This window comes from Pelecanus crispus, chromosome 1 (assembly GCF_030463565.1).
Source record: "Pelecanus crispus isolate bPelCri1 chromosome 1, bPelCri1.pri, whole genome shotgun sequence".
Lineage (NCBI taxonomy): Eukaryota > Metazoa > Chordata > Aves > Pelecaniformes > Pelecanidae > Pelecanus > Pelecanus crispus.
The window spans coordinates 165,711,512-165,732,509 of NC_134643.1; the positions used below are offsets into that span (position 1 = coordinate 165,711,512).

The 20,998-nt window shown below is 41.1% G+C and overlaps 1 protein-coding gene across 3 annotated transcripts in view; it reads left to right on the forward strand.

The window, feature by feature from the left end:
- The window catches only part of NALCN (sodium leak channel, non-selective), a 251,379-nt gene extending 230,713 nt beyond the window's left edge, over window positions 1-20,666 (forward strand). For all 3 annotated transcript variants that reach the window (XM_075712454.1, XM_075712463.1, XM_075712470.1), the window contains 14 exons: window positions 1,181-1,274; window positions 1,810-1,916; window positions 2,318-2,392; window positions 5,301-5,420; window positions 6,491-6,559; window positions 8,381-8,529; window positions 9,230-9,323; window positions 12,385-12,517; window positions 13,050-13,165; window positions 14,651-14,808; window positions 15,461-15,611; window positions 17,775-17,924; window positions 18,602-18,719; window positions 20,473-20,666. In XM_075712454.1, the coding sequence (XP_075568569.1) occupies window positions 1,181-1,274; window positions 1,810-1,916; window positions 2,318-2,392; window positions 5,301-5,420; window positions 6,491-6,559; window positions 8,381-8,529; window positions 9,230-9,323; window positions 12,385-12,517; window positions 13,050-13,165; window positions 14,651-14,808; window positions 15,461-15,611; window positions 17,775-17,924; window positions 18,602-18,719; window positions 20,473-20,666 (1,728 nt within the window). The remainder of the gene's footprint in view (window positions 1-1,180; window positions 1,275-1,809; window positions 1,917-2,317; window positions 2,393-5,300; window positions 5,421-6,490; window positions 6,560-8,380; window positions 8,530-9,229; window positions 9,324-12,384; window positions 12,518-13,049; window positions 13,166-14,650; window positions 14,809-15,460; window positions 15,612-17,774; window positions 17,925-18,601; window positions 18,720-20,472) is intronic.
- The last annotated feature ends 332 nt before the right edge of the window (window positions 20,667-20,998 follow it).

Genomic DNA, 20,998 nt, shown 5'->3' on the forward strand with positions numbered 1-20,998 from the left:
GAGCAGCTTCTCATCACTATTTCTAAATTTTACAAAGGTCCACTTTTTTTGCCACCTTTTGTCTTCTTTGTGGTGAAAGCTCTCCGAGAATATAAACCAGACACGCTCATTTGGGTGAATGAGCTGCCTTTGAATTGAAGCTTTTCTAAACGGTACGGTCTGGGCCTGACTTGAGTGGTAGGCGTCCTTACATCTGTCATTTTGTCTGCATCTTGTTGGAAGGCACCTCCTCCCAGGGTGCCGTCTGGGGACGCAGCTCCATAAAGAGATTACGTCCCCTGAGAGGGAGCTCATCTGACCTTATCAGTCGCACAGCCAGCCGCAGTTCCAGCGCCTACACAAGCCAATGCCGAGGCAAGCCCCAAAGTTCACACCAGCCCTTGCCCAGCTCGGTGCGGCTCCATGCTGACGGGGGGAGCAGCTGAGTGTCTGGGAGACAGGCTTGTGACATTTACCTTGAAAAGGTCTCACTTGTTTTTGTAACTCCAGAGTCCTTCCATGAGATTTTACAGTTCTCTGAAGTGATAAGGGCCTCATTTTGTTTTGAAGGTCACTTTAAATAACATTGAATTCTGTTTGTGGTTTGCTTGTTTCTTCCCATGTTATGAAAACACTTACACACATTACCATCTACCACCGCCCACCCTAAAGGTGTACCTCCACCTCTCCTTGTGCTTCCTTTGTGGAGAGCTCTGGTACATTCATAGCATACTATTATTTTATTTCAATTACACCCCAAGCAGAAGAGCTGTGGAGAGCAGCAGCAGTCTCGTAGAGGGCTCGTTCCCTGAGAAACCGTAGTGGCACTGATGAGCTGCGGGATTTCCTGCAGCAAAGTCCGGACAAAATCGGCCACTCCAGCGCTTCCTGGCAAATGATGTTCGGTCAAATGGAAGAACTCCTGCAGCGTTTCACTGCCCACCCTGGGCTGCTGCTACAAAGAGCAACAACTGTGCCTGCTGAGTTGAGTCCCAGAAACTCAGAGCTAATGCATCCAGAAATCCTCTTGAGTACTGGCTGATATTTTGACTCCTTTACCCAAACAGTGTGTTATTTAAGGAGAGTTGCGTATGTAACTTTATTTCAGGCACCAAAGAGAATGTTGTTTTCATGTTTACAGCATTAAATGTTCTAGCTTTTATATGACAAAAGCTTTATACGCTTCTCTTTGTTTATTAAGGGGACAGCTTTACTGACTGTAGATCAGAGACGATGGGAAGATCTGAAAAGCAGACTGAAGATAGCACAACCTCTTCATCTCCCACCTCGTCCGGGTATCAAAGATATTTTGATTTTATTCATGTTGAGCCCTAGTGTTCATAATTCCCCAGGAGTCTGTGATTCAAATTAAAATTGTAATCGTGAGGCCACTAGGAGGTTGTGCATAAGTTAATGTGGAAACAGGCTCCAACTACAGATCTCTGCATAAGGCTATTAAAATCAACCCCCAAAAGCTTGTGCTTCGATGGTTTTAGGATAAGCCTTAATGAAAAAATGAATTTCTAAATGAAATATGTTTGCAGTTGGCTGTTAATGATATGAATGGAATGTATTAACCTGACAGCAGTTGAATGATGCACTTGCCCTACAAGTACCAAAGCCTTCATGCAACACTAGTGTTCAGTATTTGAAATTATATGTTCAGAAGCCCTATTTGATATGGAAAATTGTAGCAGAAAATTAGAAATGTGTTTTGAAACTGGTAAAGGATTATTTTGCCACTAATGAACATGGAAAATATGTGAAGAAATAGGGGAAAAATAACACTGTGTATTTTAACTCTCCTCCTCAAACTCTTTCTTTTTTCAGATAACGATGGCTTTAGAGCCAAGATGTATGATATAACTCAGCATCCATTTTTTAAGAGAACTATTGCTGTGCTTGTTCTGGCCCAGTCTGTGTTGTTATCAGTTAAGGTAATTGTGTTTCTTTTAAGCGTTTCATTATAGTACTACAGCATGTGTTACACATTTCCTAACAGCAATTAACGATCAGTTGAGCCATTACTGTGATGAATGTAGGGAAACATGATTTCTAGATATAGCAATCTCAGTTGGCACAGATCACTGTAGATTAATTGTAACTTGTGGAGCTGAGTCAATTTCTGCCTTTTTGTAGTCTGGTCCGCTATTTTTAATTTCCTGTTAAGCTGTAAATCTGAGAGAGAGGAATACACCAAGATGCCATTCCTGTCTGAGTATATTTTAAAGTGAAATCTATTCATTAACAAAACCTGCAAGAAAAGTTAAGGCAAAGAAAAGGATTTAGTTCTGTTTAACAGCTACTCTCCTATGAATAGATTTTGTTTGCATTTCAGTGGGATGCTGCAGATCCGGTGACTGTGCCTTTAGCAGCAATGTCTGTTGTGTTCACCTTCATTTTTGTCCTTGAGGTAATGTATTTTATGACTTCCTGAGATTAAGACTAGTATGTATATATTTCATTTTGGCTTTAGGGATGTTGTCTCATTCTTCACTAAGGCTTTTATTTCTGAACATGTACATCTGGGGCTCTCCATGTCACTTGTCTTTTAACATGTACTGTAGGAATAAACTTTTAATTTGTTGTAGTCATACTTCTCTACCACCTTGAGCTTTGTGTCCTTTTATATATATTCAACTCTGAGCACTTCAGCTTGTGTTTTGGTCAACCCAGTGAACTCTTTTCTTGCAGTAATCTCAGATTAAAGTCACTCCGTACCACACAAGGTCTGTGTTGTATCATGGAAGTTCTGCTCAATCCATTTATATTTTGCCTGGTCCATTGGAACAGGGTGCATTAATCCCCACTATTCTGTAGCTGTGACATCATCAAACCTCTCTCAGTTTTGTTTTGGTTCTTTTTAAGTACCATATTTCATTTTAATACCTTTAAATAAGCTAAGTCAAATTCCAGTGTTGTCTGTCTTTTGTTGCACAGACCTGGTTCCTGTGTGGTAACGGTCCTCTATCTGAGAAAATTGTCACCACAACCAACTGTGCAAGGTGTAATTAGCGTGTTTTCATAAGATTGGAATATAAGGACTTAAACACATTTTAAAAAGCATATTTATTTTTTCTATGTATAAGGTTATCTGTAGTGTAACAAAGCAAACATTTATGAGGTTAAAGAAGATGCTTCCTCTGTGGTTAGGTTAGTACACAATTCTTTTATAAGTTTGTGGTAGAGTGTTTTCTTTTCAGTCCCCTCTGAATAGCTGATACTGACCGCTATCAGAAACAGGATAGTAGACTATGTTTCCCACTGCCCTAATCCAATATGACAGTTCCTATGTTCCAGTGATAGGTTTTGCCAGCAGTAATGAATAAACAATGAAGTGAATACCTTGCAGCAGCTGTAGCTAGAGTATGTCCGTGTTGTTGCTTCTTTTTTCCCTACCCAGGAGAAATCAATATCTCTTGAGAGACTGAGCAAACACAGAAAAGTTTGATTTGTATCATACTCAGACAGGTTTTAATTTACGTAGTAACAATGTCTTTAGAAATACTTTTTTCTCATATACTGCCAGGGGAAACAAATACACTTCTAGAATTTCAAAGGAACTTTGTCAGAGCCAAGAAAAATTTGTTGACTGTCTCAACAGGCTAGCTATCACACTGTGAGCGCACAGAATTTATGAACAGAGGAAGCAGCTTTCTGCCCAGGCGCTAATGTAGCACAGTCTGGTTACAGACTCTGCGATGTACATGGTCTGCTACCATTAGCAGACATGGTCTATGAGGAAGGCCAAAGCTTTCTGCATAGCTAATGGCCCTGTGTCCAGTCTGAGGACTCCTGATTAAACCTACACTGCTCATAGCAGTATATGGGGTATAGAAGAACAGGAAGAATTTGGAGATCTCACTTTTGCTGCCATACTGATGATCACAAAATAAAGTGACATGTGATTTTTTTATTTGCGTGGTGTGGTATTAAGTTCAAGGTTATAGACACCTGAACTTAGGTGTTTAAATTCTACGTGTGAGGTTGGTGTTTAAGCTGTCACTGTGATCAAGGGGTATGTAGGGTGAGATTCAGTTGCCTAAATAACTGAAGGCATCAAAACCTTTTTTGTGTACCCTAGCTGATCTCTTCTCACCTCCACTAGCTGCCACAGAAGGGCAGGAGTGTTTGCCCGTCTTGTGTCATCCCTGCCAGCCCTATGCATCTATCTCCAATATTCTAGGGTATCTCAGCTGGCTGGATAGAGGTGAGGCAAGATATCTTCAGGTACCTCAAATGCTAATTACAGATTCAGAGACCATATTCTTCATTTTGTAGTCAGGCTTGAGAAAACATTATACAGCAAAAAACTAATTGGAAAATCAGACTTTTACATCAAACTAGTGTCCCTTTATATACAGTTTAGATTTCAGAAATGTAAAGAATCCTACTAAATGGCAGTGTTGCAAAGTGGGATGGAAAGAATCATATAATGAATGCTTGACATTTATAGCCTTTATACAGTAACACTTGACTTGCTTTGAGATTTGATACAAATTGTGTATGAGAAACTCTCTCGTGTCCCCTTTACCTGCATCACCCTACCTCGATATCTGTTAGCTATTGTTACTATTTCTTACCAGTATCTATTCTTAAGCTTCCTACCTGCACTCCTATTGCCTGTATTGGACATGTCAAGCACTTTGGCTGCTGTTTTTTACCAGGAGCATTGTAAAATTTACTGCCTTTACCGTTCTTAGCTTTCTGCTCTTATATGCTGCTGAGTACAGATGGTGCTGAGTACGGATCATTCTTTAAAGCAAGAAATATTTGCAATACAGAAATGCTTTTAAATTTGACATATGGGAGCTACAGAACACAATTATATTCTTGAGTTCAAATGCGCTTATGGATTTTAGCCTAGCCTGTGGACAGCTAGATAGATAGTATACTACTAGCTCTTTCAGCTACACATTATCAATATAATATTTTTCTAACTTCATAACTTGCTTAACTATTAGAAATCTTAAGCCCACATTCACCTCAGCAATCTATACATTGTGTTCAGTCTGAGGTGGTCATCTGCACTCCTTCAACACTTGATGGAGAGAGACAGTTCCAGAATACTGCTTATCCCCTCGTCTCAGTCATCTGTGGTCTTCCACAAGTACCAGCTTTCCTCCATCTGTCAGAAGCTTATATGATCCAGTTAGTCTAGCAGCCTAACTTGCCTTCATGGGAACATTTAGCTGACATGAAAGCTGTCCTTGGTTGTTTGAAAACATTCGTAAGATGAACTCAGTCAAACATTTTAGAGGTTCTTATAGTAAGAATTAACCATTGCTTCAGTACAACTGAGAAATCATTTTTATCCATAGGTCACGATGAAGATTATTGCCATGTCACCTTCTGGCTTCTGGCAAAGCAGAAGAAACCGGTATGACCTGTTGGTGACATCTCTTGGAGTTATATGGGTGATACTTCATTTCGCCTTACTGGTAAGATTGACAAAACACAATTTCAGTGATTAAGCTTGATCTTATCTGCTAAGCACAAGCAGTAGGATCACTGCTATACATCCCGATAAACCCTTGGAAGTTTAATAAGGCTGAAATATGGCTGAAACAAATTAAGCTTGATGCTAAGAAGAAGGAATCCTTGTCTTGGGCAATGATGAAGTACAAAAGTTGTCTGCTATGAGATAGAGTCTGTAAATGTGGTAAAAAAATGAAGTCTTTGGAAGGGATATGAGTGCGTAAAGGAAGGAACATGAAGAAACTGAGAGCTCTTGCCAACAGCAGTCTCATGAGCAGCAAGGAAGAAAGAGGCAATGCGCAAAATCCAGATAGGAACAGAGGACTGGAAGAAGGCATAGGTTCAAAATTGCTGAATAGTACAATCTGTCCCAAACCCAGAAGTGATTCTGGACCACTGGTTTTGCTTAAAGGGCTATGTTTAATCCAAGATGGCATGGAGGAGAGGGGGGGAGATCAGCTCTCCCTCCATCTCATCCTATTTTTTTAAAGTTGGCTAAACCCCTGGTTCCCTTCCTTACGAGGGAAGCAGAAGGGATAGTTGATGCTTGTCACCAATCACAAGTTGTGGAAGTCACCGGCTTTTCTCTTGTCTGCCCCAGGCTCTGTTTGGAGGAGAACCTGTCTTGTGTGGCTAGTCATTTTGCCATGACATCCACAAATTGCTCCTTGCTGCTGAGTAGCTTGGAAAACCTAAGGAGTTTCTGTAAGCCAGCAGCTGCCTAGACAAGTAGACTGGGGCTGCTGGACATAGTTACAGCCCAGCTAACAGAGGATTGAAGGTTTTTTGGTTTGATGCGTGGGGAGGTTGGGTTAGTGGTTTTGAAGTGGTAGAGATCTTCTGTTAGTTTCTTACTGCTCCACTGTTACTGAAATATTGGTATATAGTTTATGATTTCTAGTAAAAATACTAGTTTATGATTTCTCTTACTTCATATGGCAACTGCCCTACATTATTAAAAGACCAGTTATCCTGATCTTTCTGTGAGATCCCTGGGGGACAATATATTAAGTCTTCTGTGTTTCTGTTCCAGAATGCGTACACATACATGATGGGGGCATGCGTAATTGTCTTCAGGTTTTTCTCAATTTGTGGGAAGCATGTAAGTATAAAGTAGGAACTACAACCATTGCAGTGCTCACATATAGATTAAAGGACTAGTTGCTACGCATCTCTAGTGCACATTCTGTAAGTTTCTATTTTACATGACAAAAAACCAGGAGACTTCGAGCAGCAGTCTCCAATTTTACACAGTCTTTAAAATGTCAGGATGTTCGGTATACTGTATAATAGCACTATATAATGGTTATTGAAAAAGCTGCATTTTTTGAAAAAAAAAAGTGCAACTGCAATACTGCACAGTTTTTAAAAAATGCGCTCTAAAACTCTGAACATACATGGTGCTGCTTTCAGTCTTGCCATCTCAGTGTGGTGTGATGTGCGTGCTATTTACTTACTTTCTCTGCGAGACTAGTGGAGTGGTGGTTGATGCACTCATCTGGTTATGATAGTGCTCTCTTACAGAAGTTTCTTCCTCCAGAGTGCGGGTCTGTGTCTTGTATCTCTGCAATGTATGTCTTATTGCAGTAAAGGATTTACGTTCCATTTAAAAAAATATTGGGCCAAGAAATTCTTCTGGAAACACTGAGATGGCGTCAAAGCAAGTCACTTCTAAAGTTTACATTTCTTTTGTGTTTGGATTTGCTCTGGTGTAATTGGGAGTCGGCTGGCAGAATAAGCATAGGCAGAGAACAAACACATTTGTTTAAGAAGTGGTGACACTCTACGTTCTCTTGCTGTAGAACTTTTTAGACTATCCAAACATTTTCTGTGAAGACTGACGTATTAAAGTAAATGTGATAAAAAGACTGCTATACTGGGTTGCTGGGGTTAAGAACAGTAAGTCAGAGGGTTTGTTCAGTGAAGATAAAAAGTTTTCCTTCAATCAAACTACACAGAGCCTGTACAGCCCTGGAAGTCAAATGAAAAGTCCTTGCTGCTTCTATGCAGCCAGGCCAAGTGATTGCCTTCAAAGCTTTCTGATTGATTCTAAAGTTTTGTCAAGGTTTTAACGTACTCATTTGTGCTTTCATGTTAGGAGCTGCATCAGTTTCACTAATTTTTCTTGTTATGCAATGTGATAGCTAAAAGTCAGCATGAGTTATCGGTTTGGCATGATTCTAAAGAAAACTGCTACCCTCAGTCCCATTAAAGAGAATTTTCCATAGCATCCAAAGTGCTTAAGGGTGTTAGGGCAATCTAAGGCAATAACTTTGTCAAGAGTAAAATGTACCATGTGCATGCGTGAGAAAGTAATATCTATTATTTAGGCCCACTGCCTATGTAATTTCAAAAATTATGCTCTCCTCTTAAGCTCTTTGGCCAATTTGTGTGAGAAATTAGCTAGTTTAATCAAGCTGTGCTGATCCTAAGGAAATCCCCTTCTCTATACATCAACACATTTCTTTAGGTAGGCTGCAGTATCTGTGATTTCCACTTAACAGCATCACTTTCAGAGAAGCCCAAAGTAGTGTACTGCACCACTGTTCATGCAATGCTAATTTTGATACTTCTGGAGTATACTGATCCTAGAAAGTTACAGTTAAGCTTATGCTGTATCATTGCTGTATTATCCTACACTGTATTATCCTACCCATCCTCTTTGAGGAGCAGTATCTTGACCTTGAAAATTAGGCAGATATGCTGATGTCTTTAACACGTAAAAAGCACACTAAATTTCAGAGGAAGACACAAAATGTTCAGTGCCAATCAGATTCATAATGTACCATTTCACTGGGCTCATCCATTAACATATATGTGTAAAGAATTCCTTGTCAAAATGGCAAGTGCAATAAGTCTCTTTTCTCTTTTATCTCTGCTTTCCTAAATGGCATCATAGTTTGCTTTTTCTCTGTCCTTCCAGGTGACACTAAAAATGCTACTTCTGACTGTGGTTGTCAGCATGTACAAGAGTTTCTTCATCATAGTGGGAATGTTCTTACTGCTTCTTTGTTATGCTTTTGCTGGAGTGGTTTTATTCGGTACAGTGAAATATGGAGAGAACATTAACAGGTACAGTATGTACTGCCTCATGGGGATGTTCTTTAAACAACCCAAAAAAATCACATTCTGCTAGAGCAAAGTTTATCCATGGTAAAAAACAGACAAGTCCCAAGGTCTAGCTGAAGAGCTCTAAACAGAATTTCTGATAAGAGGCACTGAGCCATCTTTCCAGTCCTTGTGCGTTGGACCAAATGACAGCCAATCTAGCACAGAGCAGCCTGAGAGCTGTTCTTCGTTAGGCCAGCTAGGAAATGCTTCAAAGCAGCACTGTGCTAGCCGCAAGCTGCTGAAACACGGTGTACCTACTACACCTTATCGGCATCACCCAGGAGTAGGATCCATATACCAGGCTGATACAGAGAGGGGACAGTTCTGTGAACTGGCTGTTAACTGGAGATTTCCCAATCAATAGCATCATCAGACTTCAGGAAAAGAATGGAGACAGGAAATAGGATCTGGCCCTGAGTCTGCTTTACCTCTTTGATAAAATGAGCCAAATACTCAGACCTGTGTCTGAGCTAAAGTTCAGTTATTATATCTTAAGTCATGCAATAAATAATTCAATGAGCTTATTCAAATAATACTGTAACTATTTTCAGTTTAAAATAGTAGAACAGTAGAAAATGGAAGTGATTTGCATTTTTTCTTGCCAATGTTTTAGTTCTGGGATGTGAAATGATCTCTCTTTCTCTCTTATTCTTTAAAACAGACATGCAAATTTTTCATCAGCTGGCAAGGCTATTACTGTACTCTTCAGAATAGTTACTGGAGAAGACTGGAACAAAATTATGCACGACTGCATGGTAAATACAATCCTGCCAGAGATAAAGTAGGCAAGAAACAGGAGACACCCTTGTCTCTCAAAGTGTTTCCAATATCTTAGTTTTGTACAAGGAATGTTGTGGTTGCCTTTATCTCTTCAAGGGATATAATGTTCGCTAAACCTCAGAACATGACACACAAACTGCAGTTCCAATCACACACTCAAAATGTAGTATTTCATGGGGCTAGGCTATTACCTGATGTAAAAACAGAAATAAAAAGATGTTTTCAAAATCAGAAGTGCAGTAACTTGCTTTTCCACAGTTATCTCTGCTTTGACTGTGTCAAGGTGACTTTTCCGATTAACTTTGTCTTTAGTGCCTGCACTTTGGCTCATTCCGTGTGAATGGTAGTCTTAGTGACTGCAAAATTTGTCCCGGAGTCATTTTATTTTGCCCAAGTAAGTTTCTGTCTGTGGTTTCCATTGTGATGAAAATCATATTCCCTTCCTTTTTAAAATTAATGGGCAGGGAAGCTTTTTGAAAAACCATAACTGGTCATCCCCAGGGTACTCAGGCCCCTGAGCTAGAGGATAGGGATGAGGAGCAGAATGGAGCCCTCATAGTCCAGGAGGAAGCAGTTAATGACCTGCCATGCCACCTGGACGTTCACAAGTCTATGGGGCCAGATGGGATCCACCTGAGAGTACTGAGGGAGCTGGCAGAGGAGCTCGCCAAGCCACTTTCCATCATCTATCAGCAGTCCTGGTTAACAAGGGAGATCCCTGATGACTGGAGGCTTGCCAACGTGACGCCCATCTACAAGAAGGGCCGGAAGGAGGACCCGGGAAACTACAGGCCTGTCAGCCTGACCTCGGTGCCAGGGAAGATTATGGAGAGGTTCATCTTGAGTGAACTCAGCAGGCAAGTGCAGGTCAACCAGGGGATCAGGCCCAGTCAGCATGGGTTTATGAAAGGCAGGTCCTGCTTGACCAACCTGATGTCCTTCTATGACCTGGTGACCCGCCTGGTAGATGATGGAAGGGCTGTGGATGTCATTTACCTGGACTTTAGCAAAGCTTTTGACACCGTCTCCCACAATATTCTCCTTGGGAAGCTGGCAGCTCATGGCTTGGATGGGCGTAGTCTTCGCTGGGTAAAAAACTGGTTGGGTGGCCGAGCCCAGAGAGTAGTGGTGAATGGAGTTAAGTCTAGTTGGCAGCCGGTCACGAGTGGTGTTCCCCAGGGCTCTGTTTTGGGGCCAGCCTTGTTTAATATCTTTATCAGTGATCTGGATGAGGGGATTGAGTGCACCCTCAGGAAGTTTGCAGACGACACCAAACTGGGTGGGAGTGTCGATCTGCTGGAGGGTAGGATGGCCGTGCAGAGGGACCTGGACAGGCTGGACCGATGGGCCGAGGCCAACTGTATGAGGTTTAACAAGGCCAAGTGTCGGGTCCTACACTTCGGTCACAACAACCCCATGCAGCGCTACAGGCTTGGGGAAGAGTGGCTGGAAAGCTGCCTGGCTGAAAAGGACCTGGGGGTGTGTCCTGGTTTCGGCTGGGATAGAGTTAATTTTCTTCCTAGCAGCAGGCATAGTGCTGTGTTTTGGATTTAGTAGAAGAAGAATGTTGATAACATGCTGATGTTTTTAGTTGTTGCTGAGTACTGCTTATGCTAGTCAAGGACTTTTTCAGCTTCCCATGCTCTGCCAGGCGCACAAGAAACTGGGAGGGGGCACAGCCAGAATAGTTGATCCAAACTGACCAAAGGGCTATTCCATACCATATGACGTCATGCTCAGTATATAAACTGGGGGGGGTTGGCCGGGGAGCAGCGACCGCTGCTCGGGAACTGTCTGGGTATCGGTCGTCGGGTGGTGAGCAATTGCATTGTGCATCATTTGCTTCATGTATCATTATTATTATTATCATTATTATACTGTTACTATTAGCATTACTATTTTACTTTATTTCAATTATTAAACTGTTGTTATCTCAACCCAGGAGTGTTTCTCACTCTTACTCCTCCAATTCTCTCCCCCATCCCATCGGGGTAGGGGGAGTGAGCGAGCGGCTGCGTGGTGCTTAGTTGCTGGCTGGGGCTAAACCACGACAGGGTGTTGGTAGACAGCCGGCTGAACATGAGCCAGCAGTGTGCCCAGGTGGCCAAGAAGGCCAACAGCATCCTGGCTTGTATCAGGAATAGTGTGGCCAGCAGGAGCAGGGAGGTGATTGTCCCCCTGTACTCGGCGCTGGTGAGGCCGCACCTGGAATACTGTGTCCAGTCTTGGGCCCCTCAGTACAAGAAAGACATTGAGGTGCTGGAGCGTGTTCAGAGAAGGGCAACAAGGCTGGTGAAGGGTCTGGAGCACAGGCCTTATGAGGAGCGGCTGAGGGAACTGGGGTTGTTTAGCCTGGAGAAGAGGAGGCTGAGGGGAGACCTTATCGCTCTCTACAACTACCTGAAAGGAGGTTGTAGTGAGGTGGCTGTTGGTCTCTTCTCCCATGTAGTTAGCGATAGGACAAGAGGAAATGGGCTTAAGCTGCACCAGGGGAGGTTTAGATTGGATATTAGGAAAAATTTCTTTACGGAAAAGGTGGTCAAGAATTGGAAGAGGCTGCCCAGAGAGGTTGTGGAGTCACCATCCCTGGAAGCGTTCAAAAAACGTGTAGATGTGGCACTTGGGGACATGGTTTAGCCTAGTCTACCCTTGATTGGTTTAGTGTGGACTTGGTAATATTAGGTTAATGGTTGGACTGGATGATCTTGAAGGTCTTTTCCAACCTAAACGATTCTATGATTCTATGATTCTATAACGTTTCAGAGCACGAAGTTGTTTCTTTACAGTGGCATCATGTGCGATGTGCCTTGTGTGTGGTAGGGACATCCACACCTAGGCCTTTTTTGTCATACCTCTCTCTGTTTTCCAATTTCTGACTCCTAAAGGAACAACAAACTGCCCACAATAATGCCCACAGCATTATTCCCTATATGTGAAGCTTTAAAAAAATGATAGTCGTAATTAGTTGTATTGATTGCAAAGAAATTAAGAATCTCTTTTTATGATTGATTGACTTTGTTTTCTTTTGTTTTGAAGGTTCAGCCTCCATTTTGTACGCCAGATAACAGCACTTACTGGAAAACAGACTGTGGAAATTATGCTGGTGCTCTTATGTATTTCTGTTCATTTTATGTCATCATTGCATACATCATGCTAAATTTGCTTGTTGGTAAGTGAAAATACACATTAATAACAAAAAGGACCATCTTGGCATGTAGTATGTTAGATTTGAGTCTATTGTGCTATTCAGGTATGAGGTTACCTTGTACCTTCACTGTTACCTTATATGCATATGATGTTTTTGATACTTCTCTGGCATGGCGTATGCTAAAACTCAGGAAGTTTGAGAATGAAAGTTTTTTGAACAGAGAGGTGTGTTATATTTGTATAGTTACCCTAAGGAATATTATTTTCTGAGCTTTTCCTTCCTCCTGTTAACATTTTTCCAACATCGTTGGAATTCTTCTAGTCAATTTTAGAAGATGTTAGATTACGCATCTCACCAGCATTTAAGATACAGCTTTTAAAAAGTGAGCACAGTGAATATTGATGTAGCATGACAGCTAAAGGCATTTATTAGCGTGAAGTCTGCACAACAGAGTTCATATTCTATTGAAATTCATTGTTGCTTATAGAGATTAACCAGTTAGAATGTAACTACAGGCTTTCTTTATAGTGTATTTTGATTTTGTGGTTTTCAGCTATCATTGTGGAGAATTTCTCGTTGTTTTACTCAACCGAAGAAGATCAACTTTTAAGTTATAATGATCTTAGGCATTTTCAAATTATATGGAACATGGTTGATGACAAAAGAGAGGTAAGAAACTTGATAATGAGCACAGAAATACAGTAAATTTACATTTTTCCTTGGAGAAACATAAGGAGAAAACAAAGTGTGCTGACAAAACTCACTGTGTGGTTACTGTTAGGTTGTGGAATTTCAGTGAGCATGATCTAACATTGTTCATGGCCTTTCACATACTAACCTATATTCTTTACTACTGTGAAGTACTTATAATAGTAGATTTAAAAACTAATGTAGATATTCATAGCATCAATACAATAGCATCTTTCCTCCTAGCTCCCTGAGAGTTGTTCCCTTGGAAGTGCATTTATGTGCCTGATCTGCAGAAGGGATTTGCTGAGATTTCAGCACTGTATCCCATAAGATCCTCATAGAGAAGCTGATGAAGTATGGTCTGGATGAGAAGACGATGAGGTGGATTGAACACTGGCTCAGTGGCCAGGCCCAGAGGGTAATGAATGATCAGCGGCACAGAGTCTAGTTGGAGGACAGTAACTAGTGGTGTACCCCAGGAATCAATATTGGGTCCAATCTTCATTAATGATCTGCATGATGGGGCAGAATGCACCCTCAGCAACTTTGCAGATGACACCAAACTGGGAGGAATGGCTGATACAGCAGGGGATCATGATGCTATCCAGAGGCATCTAAACAGGCTGGAGAAATGGGGTGACAGGAACCTCATGTGGCTTAACAAGGAGAAGTGCAAAGTCCTGCATCTAGGAAGGAACAACCCCAGTCACCAGTACTTGCTGGAGGCTGGCCAGCTGGAAAGCAGCTTGGCAGGAAAGGACCTGGGGTCCTGGTGGACACCAAGTTGAACATGAGCCAGCAATGTGCCCTGGTGTCAAAGAGGGCTAGTGGTGTCCTGGGCTGCATTAGGCAAATTATTGCCAGCAGGCCACGGGAGATGACCCTTCCCCTCTACTCAGCCCTGGTGGGGCCACACCTGGAGCACTGTGTCCAGTTCTGGGCTCCTCTGTACAACAGAGGCATAGACATACTGGAGGGAGTCCAGCAAAGGGACATGACAAGCCAGTAAACTCCCAACATTCTGCTGTCCAAAGACGCACAGAGAAGAGGACAGTTTTACAGGCAGGTATAGACCTGGCTGTGAATGTTTAAATTGTAGTTTAATTTCAGCTTTTCAAAAGCAGCTATTTAGGCATATAATTCTCATTACAGATTAATGCAAATGGGCAAACTAAATCCCCGAGCAATTTTGGAAATTTCTGACAAATTTAACAGCACAGATTCCTATTTTATATGAGTCAAATAACAGCAAAGAGTTCCACGAACTACAACTGATGTGCATGTCCTGAAGAGCTGGCTGCATGTGTATATTCTTCAGTAATGTGTTCACAGTGACTTAAATAGGCCGGGATTTGACACGGAGTCTTTGGAGAAATAGTGTTTCTCTCACTTACCAAGTTGAATGTCTGCATTGGTTGTTAGGTAGCAGTAATAACTTACCAGCTATTATGCAATTTTACCCAGGGAGTAATCCCTACCTTCCGAGTGAAATTTCTGCTGAGGCTGCTGCGGGGCAGGCTGGAGGTGGATCTCGACAAGGACAAGCTGCTGTTCAAGCACATGTGCTATGAAATGGAACGGCTCCATAATGGTGGTGATGTCACTTTCCATGACGTGCTCAGGTACGCTGAGATTTCCTCTAAATTTGTAGAGCGGGTGTAATGGCCTGTGTTTCTCCCAAGCTAAAGGGTATTCATCAGGCTTGGGAAAAAGCAAGACTGGTAGCCAGAGAGGCACTGCTATTTTAAATGTAATACAAAACTTAGATGTCCATTTTTTTCCTGCAAAAATATTTGTGGTGGAAAAACAGGTCCTAGGCAATCAGCTCTCAGTAATTTCAGTGTTTTCATTTGAGCCAGTTTGTCTTAAACTGCAGTCTTGTATTGTTCTTGTATCCCAAGGAATGCAAAGTTGTGCCCACATATCTAGCAACATGACAGTGAATCTGACTAGAAATAAAATTGAGATGGGCACATTATCCAGGAGTAAACACTTAGGGGGAAAAAAATACAAAACCCACAAATAAGTGGCAAACATAGTTGCTTATGATTCAGCCGCTCACCTGTGTTGGATAGTTAGATGTAGGTGATAGGGTCTTCATTTGTTCTGAGCACCACAAGTCTCTTCTGGAATCATGTCAGCATTTTTAATCTTCAAATGTGAACTTATTGCACACATCTGAATTGTGTATTTTTGCACTAAGGTCTTAAGTATAAGCTTTGATTTTCTAAATTAAAATGTAAGGTTACCAGCATAAATCTATGTTTCTTCCAGCATGCTTTCATATAGGTCTGTTGATATCAGAAAAAGTCTTCAACTGGAAGAGCTGCTTGCTAGGGAACAACTGGAATATACCATAGAAGAGGAGGTGGCCAAACAGACTATACGCATGTGGCTGAAGAAGTGTTTAAAGCGAATCAGAGCAGTAAGTCACACTAAACCAGGATCTAAATGGTTGCAGAAATTGTACTGCTCAACAATGCTGGAATTTTCTGTCACTGTGCTTCATTTACTCTGGAGTCACAATAATATTTATGTGAAGAAGTATGTAGCAGTTGCTAACTCGGCAAAAAAAAGCATGTTACAGCTCAATTGAAAGCACTACAAAAATAAGCTTCTTCTGAAGGCAAAAACTGTCTTCCTGCCAAAAATTTATCTGTCTTTTCAATACAGCAGGAAGATGCATGTGCAGAGACCAAAATCAAAGGAATAAAGAAAAAACAATGCAATTTGATGAAACCTCATAGGCCTAATCCTTCCTCACAGAATGCAATTGTATAATTTCCTTGCCCCTGCTGGGAGAAGATACCGTGATCAGTCACCAGCAGATGACTCTTCAAAAGGAATCCATATCAAGATACACCACTTGTATAAGCCATTACAGTAACTGTGTGTGCAAATGAGCAATGTGTACATGCAAATAAGGTATATGAACCATGGCACACAGCAGCTGTGTCTATGCCAGGAAATTAAGCAGGGCCCAGGCATTGGCTCAGGACTGGCATGGGGTCACCCATACACGTTAGCATGTTTCTCGGCACAGTTTTGGCCTGTGCATACTCATACTCTCCCAGACCACTGCCATGCGGTCTCCCAGACCACTGCCATAGGAGCATCGCTGCCCTCCAGGCATGGGTCAGGGTGGAGACTGCTCCCAGTAGGCAGTGGTTGAACCTGTCTTGTGTGGTAGAGGGAAGATTAGTCAGATCATGCAAGTCCTGGCCTGTCACTTGGCTTCAGCACTGCAGGAAATCCCAGTCTGTTTAATTTACTAGTATAGACCTAGCCAGTGCTTCTGTATTCTGTTTACGCAGTGCTTCTAATCATCAGAAACTTTTCTGCCTTTGCTCAGGATAGCTGCAATATATGCTGGTCGAAGTTTGTCTCGGATAAAATTTATGTTAAGAAAATTCAGGAAATTTGAAATAGGTTTTGCAGTTATTCTCCTGTTTTCTTCCAAAAACAACGCTTCCTTTATATAAAAAGTCACAACCTGGTTGCCTTGATGACTGATTTTTTGGTTACTGTAAGGCTGAGTCCAGGTTTTGGTGCTTGTATTTTTTATTTTTATAGAAGCTTCGTTCTTGTGAGTGGAGGTTTTCCATAGAGATCTGTGATCATGGGATCTGGCTTCTTCTGTTTTTAAATTTATAAAAAAAGCGTAATGGGACAGTTTGAATGTAATGCACATTCCAGCTGAAACGTCAATGTTCATGGCATATTCAGATAGATAGTTTCATTTTGATCTCATCTCAGTAATAATAATGGCAGTAAATTTAATCTTAGCTCTCAATTCTGGGTTTGTTCAACTCTGTTGTTCATTTCATTATGATATTGAATTACACTATGTTAAAGTAAATATGCTATTCATTTCACTCTAATAATATGGTTCAGATCATTTCACATTATATGAACCTTTTATAAACTGAATGTAATTATGGAAGTTAATATATATTTTCAAATATATATTCTCTTGTTAGTCTCTAAGTCTCTCTAGAGGGAGCATGTGAAAACTACCCAGGAAAGTGAAACCCTTCCTAAGGGCTGTTTATTTTAATTTAAAAGCAAATTAGATTGTAAGATCATAATGGTAGTGGTTTTGTTTTTCTGTTTGTACTGTAAATCTATACTCAGTCCCAAGGTTTCCACTACTGTTTTATTCAGTCTTATTGACAGCCTGTTCCAAAGTCCATGAAAAAAATCAGATTTTTTTCATTGCCTTCATGTAATTCTTAGTGAATCTCTGCCAATGTCCTTGTTTCTTTTTCTTTGCAAGAACTTTTAACTCGTAAATTCAAAACTTTATATGTTTTTAAACTCTAGGTTTAAACCAACAATTGAGCAACTTGCTTTCCACTTAATGTAGTTTATAACTTTCGTCCTCTATTCCCTACATAAAGGTTAGACATATGTTGGAAGTCACTTTATTCAAATAGCAACCATCTGATACATGTAGCTTTATCGATGCACCTGGTATCCACACCTGGTGCTCACTGTTTGGTTAAATATTTAGAAGGCTTTAAAAAGAATCAAACATGGTGACACACCAATGAGAACATTTTTGTTGTCATATATCGTACCTTGATAGAAACAACAGCAGTCGTGCAGTATTATCCATAGTCTACGAGAGAGTCAACAGCAGGAGCTGAGCCGATTTCTGAATCCTCCCAGCATTGAGACAACACAGCCAAGTGAAGATATGAATGCTATTAATCAGGATAACAGTGCGCAGCCAGAGGTACGTTAACCAGAAGACTGTCAGCTACTCAGAACAAATTGAGAAAACTTCCATGTTTCTTATTTGTTCTTTTTTAAACATCATTTTAACTGGAAAAGTCGAAAGCAATGTCTTGTTTTGCTTCAGTCTTTGCCTTCAGGTGTAAAGGCAAGATGGTCTAAGGCAGTAACTCCCCAGCTTAGTTAGCTGTCTTGCTAGCACTGTAAAGGGCAAACTCGGCTGTATGACTCTGGAAGCACCAACTTTTATCTCTAGCATGAGCTGTGTACAGGCTCAGGGACTTGAAGTTTTCCTGTTCAAGCATTCTGAAGTAGTTTGTACACTGATCATGATGACATTGGATATGCTGGGTCCTATGAGTAGAAGTCCTGGGCTCTTCCGGGGTAGGGAATGAAGAAGGTACAACATAAGGACTCCATTGTAGAAAGCTGAGAACAATTTTGTACCCTTCAGTGGGACTGTATAATGGAATTGAGCCCAAATGGTCTTTTTTTTTCCCTATTAGTAGTAGTTTTCTGGGGCAGTAAAGAACAGAAACCACACTGCCTTAACAAATGGCAATATATTTTGTTTGTATTCATGTATAAAGCTTGGGAATTGAATAGAAAGATAACCCTTCTTAGGATTATCCCCATGCGATAGGGAACTAAGACTGAGATTCTTTTTTCTCTGTTCAGACAAGCAGCCAGCAGCAGCTCCTTAGCCCAACACTTTCTGACAGAGGTGGCTATCGACAAGACTCTACAGATGCTGGGAAACCTCAGCGGAAATTTGGACAGTGGCGTTTGCCATCAGGTACATGAAAAATGTGTATCAGTATAGTCCCCACATGCCAAATCACTGCTGTACAATAACAAGGCCATGAGAGGCTTCATGATGTTTTACCTCCTGCCTGCTGCTTGCACCCACATCAGGGTTTTTCTACCCTCGTGCAAGCTGAAATACAGCAATCTCTCCCCTTCCTCCCAATTCTGAAAGTTTGGAAGATGGGCTCAAGCATTGCCATGTGCAGGTTGTTGGGTTTTATTACTTTTTCATACACTTACTCAGGATCTTTGGATTGAGGGCTGTGCCATCCTGTATATTTGGATAGCATTTTGTGCATTTAGAGTTCTCTCTTATCATATAAAGCACAGTGAAAATGAATGAAGTTTTTCCTAACAGTAATAACTTCTGAATGCCTTGTCTTGCCTAAGCATACCGGGTGTATGATTTATATTTTATAGCATAATAATACATTTTTATAGTTTCACTTCAGCCAGGAGTTGGCCAGGTATACAGTCAGTTTCCCGTTTATTTTCTCACAAGCAGGAAGCATCCCCAAGTCATTGTAGTAACTACAGTCTACTAGAAAAGAAAGACTAGACTATGCCTTATAGGAGGGTGCTTACAGGAGGGTAGGAGAGGTGTATAGGTACAGTCTGAGGACTTATTAAGTCTTTATCTCAAGAGCACTCTCCACCACTTGAAATATGCTCTCTTAATGTATATATTGACCTCTCCTGCCTGCCACATCTTGTGGCCATCAACCTGCTTTCAGCTGTCATCAGTCAGTCCTATTCCAAACCAGAGCACTGCCTTCAAAGGCTTCTGCTGTTCAGACCCTAATCATATCTAGGTGGAAGTAGAAGAGATGGTCATGCTATGAGTACCAGTCACCCTATTTTTATGACCAGAGTACTTGTCCAAGAAGCAGGACAGCTTAATAGAGAGCTTTCATTCCATGTTTTCCACTTAAATGTCACTGAGCAGCAAAGATCAACATTTTGTTAGAACAGAGAGAAAGAGTAAAAGAGGGAATGTGGTAAGGAGAAATTGTACTACTGTAGCCAACTGGATAGGTTTTTCAAGTAAGAATGAGGAGTTCAGGGTTTCCTTTCTCAGCACTGATCTTGGCCATGTCACTCTTGAATACTCCTCAGTGGACAGTCTCAGAAAAGGAGGGTCGCCTCCATGCACAGTACAGCCCAGCAGATGATAAGTACTCTGCCCCCAATCCAACAAAGACATGTATTTAAGATCATGAATAGCATAATTAAGATCAATTGTGGTTTTCATATACTTACACATATGGTTTAGTGCTTTCCTAAAGCCATACCAGCACCTTGTACTGGCTTCCACCCCTAGGCCATATTTAAATATCACTTTGTAGGTCTAGTTGCCCCTTCTAAATGCACTTTTCCCTCCCTTTTTCTGGCACTTACCACTTTCACCATTTTGCCAGCAGGTCAGCTCATGTGAATACTGCCTAAACCATGTAGGTTGCAGTTAGCCAGATAAGAAGAGACCTATTGCATCAGCTATCCCTGCAGAAGGAAATGATGCACTGCTCAGTTAAACTGCTCTACCAGCTGATTAGTGAGAGCAGGGTGAACAGCTGGAGCTGGAAAAAAAAAAAACAAACACATTAGAACAGACCCCTAGTCTTTCTATACTAAATCAGTTTAAAGCTGCCCCAGTCCAGCTCGTTCTGTATACCTGAATTCTAAGCAAAAATGTTCAAGAAGCAGATCTACTCTAATACCAAACTTTCTGTTTAATTTCATAGCTCCCAAACCAATAAGCCATTCAGTGTCTTCAGTCAACCTCCGCTTTGGTGGACGATCAACTATGAAATCTGTTGTATGCAAAATGAATCCCATGTCTGATGCTGCTTCTTGTGGATCAGAAGTCAAGAAATGGTGGACAAGACAATTAACTGTGGAGAGTGATGAGAGTGGAGAGGACCTTCTTGATATCTGAGAAAAATTTAAGTTGTAGTGCAACAACAACCACTTCCAGTACAATCTAATTTTCTATGTTTAGAATTGAAGATGCTGTGTAATGTACGATTTCTTTCAAATCTATGTCATGAATTTTTGCAAATGCTTATCCTTCTGCCATATGAAACATAGCACACACTTATATGTTAGAATTCACCTCTATAGGTACTAACTGTACTTTAAGAAACCTGTATACAATAGCAGTACTAACAAAGCCAGAGAGACTATATTGCCTTTAGCCAGCAGAGCGTTGAAAGATTTCATATGTTCTGTAGCTACATAATGAAAATGTATTTTGATATACACACCTCT